The 11,457-nt window shown below is 60.0% G+C and overlaps 3 protein-coding genes and 1 long non-coding RNA gene across 5 annotated transcripts; 3 read left to right on the top strand and 1 right to left on the bottom strand.

The window, feature by feature from the left end:
* The first annotated feature begins 608 nt into the window (after positions 1-608).
* On the top strand, positions 609-958 carry LOC115598835. Its single transcript, XR_003987963.1, has 2 exons — positions 609-682; positions 834-958. It is a non-coding gene; the product is annotated as an uncharacterized LOC115598835 (long non-coding RNA).
* Positions 959-4,019: 3,061 nt separating this feature from the next.
* On the bottom strand, positions 4,020-5,471 carry LOC115598828 (translation initiation factor IF-2-like). Of its 2 annotated transcripts, none has more exons than XM_030457019.1 (2): positions 5,287-5,471; positions 4,020-4,736 (listed from the first exon to the last, which is right to left on the bottom strand). In XM_030457019.1, exons 1-2 carry the CDS (start codon positions 5,459-5,461, stop codon positions 4,126-4,128), a joined length of 786 nt encoding a protein of 261 aa, XP_030312879.1. In that variant the 5' UTR covers positions 5,462-5,471; the 3' UTR covers positions 4,020-4,125. The 2 variants fall into 2 exon arrangements, with proteins under 2 accessions (XP_030312879.1, XP_030312880.1); XM_030457020.1 differs by having other exon boundaries at positions 4,020-4,667.
* Positions 5,403-6,886, top strand: COMMD4 (COMM domain containing 4). The gene is made up of 8 exons (XM_030457022.1): positions 5,403-5,488; positions 5,566-5,637; positions 5,733-5,798; positions 5,884-5,923; positions 5,998-6,117; positions 6,278-6,358; positions 6,448-6,624; positions 6,701-6,886. Exons 1-8 carry the CDS (start codon positions 5,486-5,488, stop codon positions 6,739-6,741), a joined length of 600 nt encoding a protein of 199 aa, XP_030312882.1. The 5' UTR covers positions 5,403-5,485; the 3' UTR covers positions 6,742-6,886.
* A 141-nt stretch (positions 6,887-7,027) lies between these two features.
* NEIL1 (nei like DNA glycosylase 1) lies at positions 7,028-11,196 on the top strand. The gene is given in 10 exon segments (XM_030456993.1): positions 7,028-7,385; positions 7,387-7,499; positions 7,659-7,778; positions 7,908-7,986; positions 9,118-9,217; positions 9,316-9,440; positions 9,741-9,768; positions 10,273-10,334; positions 10,480-10,687; positions 10,847-11,196. Coding segments are annotated over 10 exon segments (1,161 nt in total). The 5' UTR covers positions 7,028-7,079; the 3' UTR covers positions 10,867-11,196.
* Positions 11,197-11,457: the final 261 nt, after the last annotated feature.

Here is an 11,457-nt window from a genome sequence, read left to right as displayed (position 1 = left end):
TGAGCTGGCCGGGCCGGGGGCTGTGCTGCCGCAGTGCTGGGGACGGGGAGGTCTGACGGGAGCTCTGTGCACAGGGACTGCTGTGCAGCGCCTGGGGAGGAGTCCACCTGAAGAGACGCTGGAGGTTCTGTGCAATGGTGAGTAGGGTCAGAGGTGCTGGGTGCTGCCATTCCTGGCTCCGCTGCAGGGAAAGGAGGGAGAAGCTGTGACTGTCCCACCCCTGGAAGTGTTCATGGCCAGGCTGGCTGTGGCTTGGAGCTCCCCGGCCTAGTGGGAGGTGTCCTTGCCCGTAGTGGGGGGTTGGCTTGGGACTAGGCGATCCTTAAGAAGGTCCCTTCCAGCCCAGCCCAGTCTGGGAGCCTGGGATTCCTGAGCAGCAGCTTCCAGCTGCTCCCTTGGTCCCAGCTGCTCCTCCTAGTTAGGGAAGGAGAGGGATGGGGCTTGCATAGAAGGGTCTGTGCAGACAGCAGCCTTTCACCACTGCTCACTTTCTTTCTGTTGCAGCTGTCAAGCACTTTGATAAGGACCCTGATGCCTCAGCCAGGTCCCAAGCAAGTCAGACCCTGCACATCCTGCAGACGGTGACAGAGCTGCAGAGCCAAAGATGGTCCTTCCGGAGGCTCTGCTTCTGGTGCTGATGAGATGGGGCAAGGACAATCTTGCTGCCCCCACCTTCCTGACGGTACTTTCACCACTCCCCCGTCATGGCTGCTGTTCCCCAGACCCTCATGTGCACCCCCAGGCTGTGCCTGACTGTCTAAGTCCAAACGAGTGCCCCTGGAACTCTCCTGTGCCTTGACTCTCCCAGTTAAACCTCCCTAATGTCATCCCAGCAGGAGGAAGTGGCCGTGCTGGGTTGAAGGTCCTGGTGGGAAGATGTCATTGAGAAATTGTCCCTGACCTAATGGGTCCTAGTGCAGATGGCAGCATGTGAATAAAGATGGAAGAAGCAGCCTAGTGTCATGGCATCCTTCACACAGCCATCACCTCGAGAAGCAGAGCACACAGCATTTGTGCCTGGCCCCAGCTTGTTGGGCAGCCAGACTACCCTTCTTTTGGGGGGTGGTGCAAGGAGGCACAGGGCAGAAGGGAGTCAGGGTTTATCTCAGCAGAGCTCTTATAAAGCCCAGCACTGCTTTGTCTTCAGGGCTTCGTTTGGCAACTGCAGGAAGAAGGCAGAATGTAAAATGGAGGGCGTTTCACCCAGAGTGATGAGCCTCGTCATCAGGCACTCCTCCACCTGGACAGTCCTGGTCACACCTGAGGATGAGGATGAACGCTTGCTCCTCACAGCAGTCCTGCTCAGTGTCCTGGGCATCATGAGCTGGTGCTGAGTTCTTACAGCCCACCTACAGGTGAGGAATTGCATCAGCAGCCAGAGACTCCCAGCTGATTCCAACTCTCCCAAGAGAGTGAGAAGCAGCTGCTGCATTCCTCTTCTGTCACTTCCAGGAGGTCACCAGGGTGTCTGCAGAGTTTGTGGCCTCTCCCCCAGAGACCTGGAGCGGCTCGAGTCATGCGGCTGAGCGCACGCCCAAAGCAGATCCCCTCTCGGAGCCTGTTTGGATTCATCGGGAGCTGCCCCCCAGAGGCTACAGGAGGTTCCAGCCTTGCCGGGCAGGGTCCGTGTCACCGTGTGGGCCCAGGCGGCTTGGGACAGCTGGGCAGGGCAGAGCTGAGCCAGAGCTGCTTTCCTTGTCTCCTCAGAGCAGCGGGACGTGCAGCCTCCTGGCCTCTGGCATAGCTTCCAATAGGTCAAAGAGGTCCCCAAATAAAATGTGGCCTTTGGAAAGCACAGCATGTGGTGAAATCTGTTCTATGGCACCCAGGCTCTGATCCTGGGACAGATGGGTGATTCCGGGCTCAACGCATCACCAAATCACAGGAATTGTCCAGGCTCCATTTTCTCGCCTCTCTGGTGATTGTAAATGCTGAACACTGTGTCACAATCAGGCTGTTCAGTGGCAGCTTCCCTCAGAGACATTTGGGAAAAACAAAACTCTGTTGTTTGATGTAGACTAAGTCTGAGCAGTGCTGTGGAGCTCCAGCTTTGGGTGCAGTTCTGGGTTGTGCCCTGCAGAGGAAGAAGAGGAGCAGTTGCTGCCCAGCTCGTCTCTGTGCAGCCCCTGAGCACGCAGGGTCCTGGCTGAGTCCCCTCCGTGTCAGAGCCCCGCAGCAGCCCCGGCCATGAGCAGCCGGGCCGGGCACTCGGGCTGATGCCCTGCAGCTGGGCAGGGGCCGTGTCCTGGGGGTGGGGATGGGAAACTCCTGGGGCGGGGGGCACAAAAGCTGCCGTGAGCACAGCCCCTCCTGGGTTCCCGTTCCTCTTAGCAAACAGCAGCTCCTCCGTGTGGGGCTGGGGGCTCCTTCCTGCAGTAACTTTGCAAGAAGGTCCTTTTGGGCCATCTGAGAGGAAGCCAAAAGCAGGACTCTGATACAACTGGTAATTGAAAGCTCTTTATTCTGATGGCTGTTTGTTGCTTGGGGGTGTTGGGCAAAGGGCATTGGCTTTGTTGGGTGTGACATCAATGCTCTCTTCTGCAGTAGACTGGGCATTGGCTCTACCTGGTTATCTATGGCAATCTCTACTGAACTGTTAGGGTTTTTCTGTTGATGGGGAACTACACATCCTTCCTTCATACCAAGCTGAGTCCATCAGAGTCTGGAGGTTTTGGAAATGGTTGTCCCTCTTTTATATGTTTGTGTGTCAAGTGTGGTTTCTTCTCAGTAGACATAGAGGCAGCTGTGGGAATGGCAACACAAGTATGGCCACCACTTGAGCTTTGACAGTGGCTTTTACTGCTGTGCCTTGGCCAGTAGTGGCCCAGGGCACTGTTCTGTCAGAGCCTGCAAGAAGCAGTGCTGCTTCCCTGTCCTGACCCGGGGGGACAGGGAGTGGGGGTTTTGGATCAGTTCCCCACAGGTAGCCCCTGTGGTCAGGCAGTGAAGAAAGGCAGCTGAGCCCTGTGTTACTGAAGGCAAAGCAAAGATGGAGCACGTGGGGGAGAGCTCTGATGGAGGTGAAAGACCAAATCCTCTCCACAAATTCTTCAGAATCTTCTGCAGAAGGTTGAGCAGCAAGCCCTTGTGAGGTCGCTCTTCCCTCATTACAAAGGGAGGAACCTGAGCCAGAGAGAAACATTCAATCCTTTCTTCTGAAGGACTTGTGAGATGTATGGAAGGACTTTGGCTGGGATGAAGCTGAGACACTTGGCACCTGCTTGCTTTGGTGTTGGGTTGGTGGTGCTGGTGCAATCTACTGAAATAATAGAGAAGGCAGACAGTTGGGAAAGCTGTCCAGAGATTCAGGCATGGATCAAGCAATCGAGAAGAAAGTAAATGCTCTCAGCCTCTGGAGGAAGCTTCTGGCTTAAGATCAGATATCCATGGAAAACTATTTGGCAGCTCACCAGCAGGTCACCGCTGCCCTCCAGTGTCCCTGTCCCGCAGTGCCAGGGCTCCAGTCCCGGGAGGTATCGCTTCTGCCCGCCTTCAGACGGGCCACTCGAGAGAAACACCGCAGAAATCTCTCCCTTTCTCATCTAGCTTGGTGGCAAAGCAAATGCCCAGCCAGCTCTCTGCACTGACCGCTGTAGCAAGAAACAGCCTTTTGCTTCCAAAGCCAGAGGGCGGGGGGAAGCAGAGGGCAGCGTGTTGGGGTTTGGTTTTTTGTTTTGGTTTTTTGTGCTGTATCCACTCTGCCATGTCTGCTTCTCGGATGTGCCCTGTGACACTTCCAGTTTACGATTAACACCTCTGCTCCCCATTTCTCCTCTCTGGCACTTCACACGCACACACCCCACCAGCTCCAGCACGGCTCAGGATCCCCTGACCAGCTGCAGGGTCATGGCATCCCTTCAGGAGAATTTGGGGGTCCAGTCGCTGAGACTTCAGTGTGGTTGCTGAATTTAATGAGCAGAAAGAAAAATCTGACTGCCTAAATAGGGGGGTAGGAGCGGGGTTTCAAAGCAACGCAGCAGCTTGTAGTAGTGTAGGACCTGTTTAAAGAGGTCCGCATGCGGAGTCCCCGAGGCTGCTGTCTGCCCCTTCAAGCAAACCCATAGGACTTGAACCAACTCCGCCGCTCCCCTTCCCCAGGCGGATCCCGGGCAATAAATGTGTTTATTACTTCAGCCATTCCCGGCTCCGGGGCTCGATCGGGCCCTGGGAGCGGCCTTGTGCGGAGCCCCCGCCCGCCCCGGGACCCAACAGCCGCTGCCGGAGCTGCAGCATTGGGGCCGGGCCCCCGGTAGCTCTGCGGAGCGAGAGCGGAACCGGAGCCTGCGGGGCCGGGGCAGGAGGGAAGGACCGGACAGAAGCGGGCTGGGCGGGACCCGGTGCTGCCTCTGTTCGCGATTGGCTGTGGCGCCGGGAGGGGCGGGGCCTGGGCCTATATAAGGCCGTGCGGAGTAGAGGGTTCCGGTGCTGCGCCTCTGGGGAGGCAGCGAGCGGGAGCTGGGTAGGTCCGTGGCGGGCAGGAGAAGCGCGGGAGCCGCCGCTCGGGCGGGAGTGGAGCTGCAAGGGTTGGAGCTGAGATACCCTCGGTGGAGCTGGAGCTGCCGTAAAGCTTGTGGGACTGGAGCTGAAATCCATGCTGTGGAGCTGGGGCAAGAGCTGAAATAAGAACCATGGATGCCGGAGCTGAACCATGGGGTCAGAGCTGGAATCTGAGATGAAGATGAAAGAAAGGTTGTAGGGCTGGAGCTGAAACACTGGCCATGGGGTTGTGATAGATCCTGTAGAGCAGGAGCTGAAATAAAAACTGGGGCAGAGGCTGGGGCTGGAATAAAGACCATGGGGCTGGGGTGAGAGCTAAAAAAGAGCTGAAATCATTCCGGAGATGGAGCTGAAATAAAGATCCTGGGGTGGAAACAGAGACCAGAGGGCAAGAGTTGGAATGAAGAGCCTGTGGGGCTGGAGCTGAAACAGAAGTGGAGCAGGGCTGAGAGGCAGAGCCCGGGGCAGGGGCTGCGATAACCGCTGCGGGGCTGGGGGGGGGAGCAAAGCCCCTGGGGCTGTGGACGCTCCGGAGCGTTCGCCCTCGGGGCCGGGCCCGCCGGGAGCTGCGGCCGTGGGTGTGAGCGGAACCGGGACAGACCTAGGGTGGCCTGGAGAACGATGGCCAGGGCTGTTCCGGACCGTCCCAGCCGGGCCCCGGCCCGTACCCAGCAGCCACCCCGAGACAGGAACCCCCCCCTTCCCAGGGAGCCGCCGCCACCGTCCCTCGGAGCCTCCGGGAGCTCCACACGCCCCCCGGCGCCCCTGCCCCGGGGTGGCCCCACTCACCGTGTCCCCCGGGGCTGCCCCCGCCTTTCCGGACGGGACTGCAACAAAACGCGGACCCAGACCCGCCAAGGGAGCTCCTGAGCCGCTCCACCCTTTCCGGTCCCGGCCTGGCCCTTTCCTCCCGGGAGCCTCCGGGAACGGTTCCGGGTGGCGGAGGCGGGATCTGCGGCGGCATCGGGGAGCTGAGCCCGGCGGCACCATGGTGGGGCGGGGGGCGGCGAGGGACAGGGGCGACGCGGGGGGTCCCCGATTGGCTCTGACCGCGCCTTCCCCCCGCAGCGGTTCCGCTTCTGCGGGGACCTGGACTGTCCCGACTGGGTCCTGGCCGAGATCAGCACCTTGGCCAAAATCGTTAAGTGCCCGCGCCCCGATCCCCGCTCTGCCCCCCCGGCCCTTGTCCCCATGCCTGACCCGGCCCGGTGCTCACCCTCCCTCTCCCCCCGCAGTCCTCGGTGAAGCTGAAGCTGATCTGCGCCCAGGTGCTGCGGGACATGCTGGGGGAGGCCATGGAGGTGAGAGGCGCCGGCGGTACTCGGGGGTATTAGCAGAGGTGTTAAGCATGAATTGTTTCTGGCCCTGACGGCTCTTCTCCCGCAGTATGAGAAGATCCTGAAGCTGACCTCGGACGCCAAGTTGGGTGAGCACCGGGCCCAGTTCCCCTGGGACGGGCAACCCCTGGCGGGGCTCTCACTCCTGTTCTCTCACCCACAGAGTCAGGGGACGTGAAGGCCACCATCGCTGTCCTGGGCTTCATCCTCTCCAGCGCTGCCAAGCACAACGTGGACAGCGAGTCCCTCTCCAGTGAGCTGCAGCAGCTGGGGCTGCCCAAAGGTGGGGACACTCTGGGGACGACACCATGACTGTTGTCGCAGCCAGACCCTGTGGTGGATGGCGGCTGTGCTGGCCCCTGTCACCTCCCTATCCCCGGGGGCTCCTCTGGGGACTGGCAGAGCTGGCGTCAGCAGATGGTTCTCTACTCTGGCTCTGGCAGAACATGCCAGTGGGCTGTGCCGGTCCTATGAGGAGAAGCAGAGCTGCCTCCAGGACAGGCTGCGGGCCTGCAGCCTGAGACGTGAGTGCAGTGGCAAGGGGAGGTTTGGGGTCTGGGGGAGGTTTGGGGTCCCCCTGTCCCAGGGTGCTGATGCTGCCTGCCCACACTAGTGAGCCGGCTGGGCTCCGTGGGCTGGCGGGTGGATTACACCCTCAGCTCCAGCGAGCTGTGGGAGGTCAACGAGCCACTCGTGCACCTGAGCTTCAACCTGCGGGATGGGCAGTGCGGCAGGGCAGACACCATCCCTGTCACCCTCTCGGCTGACAAGTTCCAGGTGCTGCTGGCAGGTGAGGTCAGAGGGGGTGTTGCGGGGAACGCTGCGGTGCCGACGGCTCCCCCATTGCCTCCTGCCTCTGCCCTCAGAGCTGAAGCAGGCCCAGGCCCTGATGAACACCCTTCTCTGAGAAGCCGCCGGGAGGGGCGATGTTGGCAGGCGCCGGCACTGGATGGCGGGGGGGTGTGCCCCCCAGGGATGCCCGGCTGGGGAGGGGGCAGCCGGGGGCAGCTTTCCCCGTCCGGGAGCTCCAATAAAGTGACAGTGACCAAGCCGAGCCGCCTCCCGTCTGCTTCTTCCCGCCGCTGGCTGCCATGGCGCCTGTTGCCATGGCGCCTGTTGCCATGGCGACGCGGTGGGCTTGCAGCTTCCGGCGCGTCCTCCTCGCCGCGCAGCCAATGGGAGGCGGGGGCGGGGCCTGGGCTCCCCTTCCCGGTCCCGTTGCCGTTCCCGGCCCCGCTTCCGGCCATGCCCGAGGGACCGGAGCTGCACCTCGCCGGGCGCTACATCAATGAGGCGTGCGGGGAGCTGGTGTTCTCGGGCGGCGTGGAGCGCTCGGCGGTGGGCAGGGGCCCGGAGGTGCCCTTCACCAGCCAGGCCTACCGCGTCTCGGCCGCCTCCCGGGGCAAGGAGCTGCGGCTGCGGCTGATCCCGCTGGGCCCCGGCCAGCACCAGGACCTCGTCTTCCGCTTCGGCATGTCGGGGTCATTCCGGTTGTGTCCCGCCGCTCAGCTGCCCCGCCATGCCCACCTCCGGTTCCTCACCCGGGAGAGCCCCCCCGCGGGCTCTCTGCTTCGTAGACCCCCGCCGCTTCGGGTCGTGGCGGCTGGGGGATGCCTGGCAGCCGGACCGCGGACCCTGCGTCCTCTCCGAGTACCAGGCCTTCAGGTGAGTGTCCTGCCCGAGGGGAAGGGGAGGGAAGAGGGAAGAGGGAAGGGGAGAGAAACGGGAGGGAAAAGAACGATGGGAAAAGAGGGAAGGGCGGGGGCCCTGCTTGGCTCTGGCTTCTGTTTCTGCACAGCAGTGCAGCCCCGTGCCCCGTTGCAGGGAGAACGTGCTTAAGAACCTGGACGACAAGGCTTTCGACAAACCCATCTGCGAGGCTCTCTTGGACCAAAAGTTTTTCAATGGAATTGGGAATTATCTCCGTGCTGAGATCTTGTACAGGTAGGGTGACAGCTGGGGAGGTTTGGTCTCCAGGAGCTTGAGGGTGTCTCGGCTCCTCACCTGGTTACACGTTGGGCAAGTGCCAGAGCCCAGAGTTCAGGCTTGTGTGTAACTGATGGACTCTCTCAGGCTGAAGATCCCTCCCTTCGAAAAGGCTCGGACTGTGCTGGAGGCCCTGAAGGAGCAGGAGCAGGCAAAGAGGAAGAAGGTGGGGAATAGCTGGTGCTATTGCAGGCTCAGAAAGGGGCAGGTTTGCAGATGCCATAGCACTGGGGATTCGTCTGCCTGTGGGATGTCTCAGCAGATCCCTGGGGTCCCAGGAGCCTCTTGCTGGAGTGACCTGAGAAATATTCCTGACTGGGGCTTGGGCTCAGCAGCAGTGCTAGGGGTTCATTTTGCTTCCAGCTCTCAGTCTGGGCACAGCTGGCTGCCTTGCTCTGTCTCTGCTTTGGACCTAGCTGAGCATGAAGCTCTGCTTCAGCTCTGTTGTTGTTTTGGGTTTGTTTCAGCTGAGGGGTTGGGGCTGGTTTTAGTTTGTGGTTGGTTCCTCGCTCTGATGGGGCAGAACATGGTCACAAGGTCCCTGCAGAGCTCCCACTGCCTCTGCCCACACTGCTCGTGGGAGGTATTTGCTGTTTTGAGTCTTTGCCAACCCGACAGCAAGCATTTTCCCTTCACACCTGGAATGGTTGCTGCAGGGCATCTTTTTCCTCAGGCACATTACTGTCCCTTGGCCATAAACACCCCTGTCTGAGCTTGTCTGCCTCTCCAGTGGAGCAGCAAATGGGGAGCAGCAGTTGGGTAACCTCCCGTGCCCGGTGCTCCTTCACCCATTGCCAGGCTGATGAGCTGTGGCAGCTCCCCAGGCACAGGGCTGGGTGCTTGGTTGCCCTCAGGACATCTCTGGGTATATTTGGGGTGTGTAAAGAGGAAGGGGTGAGGGAAACAAACACCTTGCAAGCTTCAGCTCTCTGGGGAAGGCTGCAGTAGAGCCCATGGTGAATTTTGTGGCCTTAGGGGAGAGGAAGTGGCTATTTGAAAGAAACCTGAAAACAAAACCACAAACCCCTGAGACTGTGGGAGGGCTGTTTTTACAAACTGCTGGCATTCCTGTGTGCTGGGCACCTCTCATGTCTTTGTAGTTGTAGGGAATGTGCTAATGCCCAGTTCAAAACCGATGGTGACCTCAGGGCTGGCACCTGCCATGGTGGGGCACGTGGTGAGGAGTTTGGCAGTTCATCTTTGGGAGGGCACGAGGAGATGGGGAATCTGCCTGCTGATGGGGAGGAGAGACCCTAATGAGGGTCTGGCAGGTGACTTCCTTTCTCCACCCCTGCAGAGTCCTTCCCTGACACTGAGCAAAAAGCTGAAACTGATGCGGGGGAGCCCGGATCTGCTGGAGCTGTGCCACACGGTGCCCCTGGAGGTTATTGCAGCAGGTGAGGCACCAGGAGGTTCTGTTCCTAGCAGCAGGCACCCCATCACCACTGTCACCACTGCTTCTCTATCTCTATCCTTTCCTTCTCTCTCTTCCCAGAGAAAAATCTCTTGGAGCCAGATCACTCTGACAACTATGCTGCCTTTAAGAACTGGCTGCAGTGCTACTTGGTGCCTGGCATGAGCTCCCTGCATGACCGACACGGCAGGACCATTTGGTTCCAGGTAGGAGTCTGGGGTCACTTCCTGGGGCTGGGTGCTCCCCAACCACTCCTCCAAGGGGACAACAGCTCATTTTCTGCTTCCTGAGATTCCTCAGCATTACGCTGTGACGAGGACCCTCTGTGTGGCTGTGAGAGTCCCTGAGGCACAGGGCAGGCAGAGCAAGCACAGCTCCCTGGGGAAATGCAGCCGTTGTTTTCCTGTCACTGGCTGGGCCATGGGGTGGAGAAGGGGCACAGATTCTGCTGCCACTACCTGCAGAATGGCTGCACCCCACTCAACCCTCTGTCCCCTTCCTTGCAGGGAGAGCCTGGCCCCATGGCTCCCAAAGGTGAGTGTCCCCTCTCCTCCCCACCAGACCTACTGTTTCTCTGGGAGGGCTGGAGCCTGGAAGTCCCAGGGCAAAAAGAGGAGCAAAGTCCCTCTTCCCTGGGACTCTGTGCTTGGGGGACAGAGCCCACTGTCCCCAAGGCTCCCTGCCAGCACACCCACGTGCCTGGGTGTAGCCATGGCCCCCACAGGGTGCTTTTCCAGGCCAGCACCTACATCCCCTCCCACAGCAGCCAGGCTGGGAGCTGGGGTGTGTGGTCTCCCTGGGGCTGCCCTCCTGCACTGAGCAATGTTTTGGCAGGGGAGGGAATCTGGTGTGGGGGGAGAGGAGCTCCCTCAAGCTATTCTTCCAGCTCAGTTCCTCAGTGCTCAGCTCACACATCACCTGGGGCACCATCCCTGCAGGGTCACCGTGCGTGTCACCAGCCTGTCCCCTGAGGTGCAGGCACTCTCTGCCCCATCCCCTCCTCACCTCCCCCTAACCCAGGCACCTCTCCTGATGCAGGGCAGATGCCTCGCAAGAAGCGCACTCAGGTGAAGGCAGATCCTGAGGCTCAGACCCCCAAGGTAAGAAGCTTCATGGCTGATGCAGCTCCTGCTGTGTTCAGAGGCTACTCCTGAACTCACGGTGGGGTTCCTACCCGGAGTTTCTCTGCAGCCAGCAGTCTGACCACACTTCTGCTGCTGAGTTCTGGCTCTGATGTCCATCCAGGTCACCACGCGTGCCTTGAAACGGCCTCCCAGGGCTGCAGCAAAGCCTCCAAAACCAGCCACAGTGGAAGAGAAGGAGGAAGTGGCCGATGGGCTGAGGAAGGGACGTGTCCTCAAGAGAAGGAAAGCAGCTGCTGCTCCAGCCTCGTCCAAGCCCAAGCCACCGGCCAAAGCCAGAAGCTGTCGGACATCTGCACGCAGAGGCAGAGGTGAGGCTGGCAGCCCCAGATGTGCTGTGGGAGCTCCTCCTTTTGCCAGGGGGACCGAGGGGATGGCCACAGGGCAGGAGAGGAGCTCATGAGGCTTTGTGGGGCAGAGCCAGGCACTCCGTCACCCTCTGCCTTCTCCTTTCTCTCCCTATTTTCCAGGCACAGCCCCTGCCATGTGAATGCTGTGTGCTGCCCTCCTTCCCAAGGGCAGGGGGACCTCAGGGGAGGCCTGGCCAGGGGCCTGGGTTAATGCTGGGGAGAAATGGGGCTGCTCCACACCTGCTTGCTATGGGCTACATCCTGCCAGTGCAGGAAGAAACCGAGTTTGGTGATGGGGCCCATTTATCCAGCATCTTCCTGCTGTCCCTGGGCTCTTGAGGGGAATGAGGACCACAGACCACACATTTTGCTGGACTCTGACCCTTCCCATCTGCCTCAAGGTGGATTCCCTCTTCCTTCTCCTCTTCCCCTTTCTGGCTGCTACTTGAAACACTGCTTTTAGCTGATTAATAAAGTATTTTGTGTAGAAATCACTGTGCATGGCTTTTATGCTCAGGATAACACCCTGTGCCCAGCCTCTTGCCTAGGTGGGCTGGCAGTTTTCCCTACCACCTCACATCCCTACCCCCAGAAATAAAGGTAAATCCTGTCTCCTCAGGGCCAGGAGCTGAGGAGCTGAACACTAAGAGAGTGACAGCTACAGCAGAGCCCCAGGGAGGAGGCAGATGAGTGCAGTTACCTGGAAATAAAGTTAGGCTGCAGCTTGCTTT

This window comes from Calypte anna, chromosome 10 (genome assembly GCF_003957555.1).
Source record: "Calypte anna isolate BGI_N300 chromosome 10, bCalAnn1_v1.p, whole genome shotgun sequence".
NCBI lineage: Eukaryota > Metazoa > Chordata > Aves > Apodiformes > Trochilidae > Calypte > Calypte anna.
Note: the sequence above shows the minus strand (reverse complement) of the source record. Positions and strands in the feature narration are given on the sequence as shown.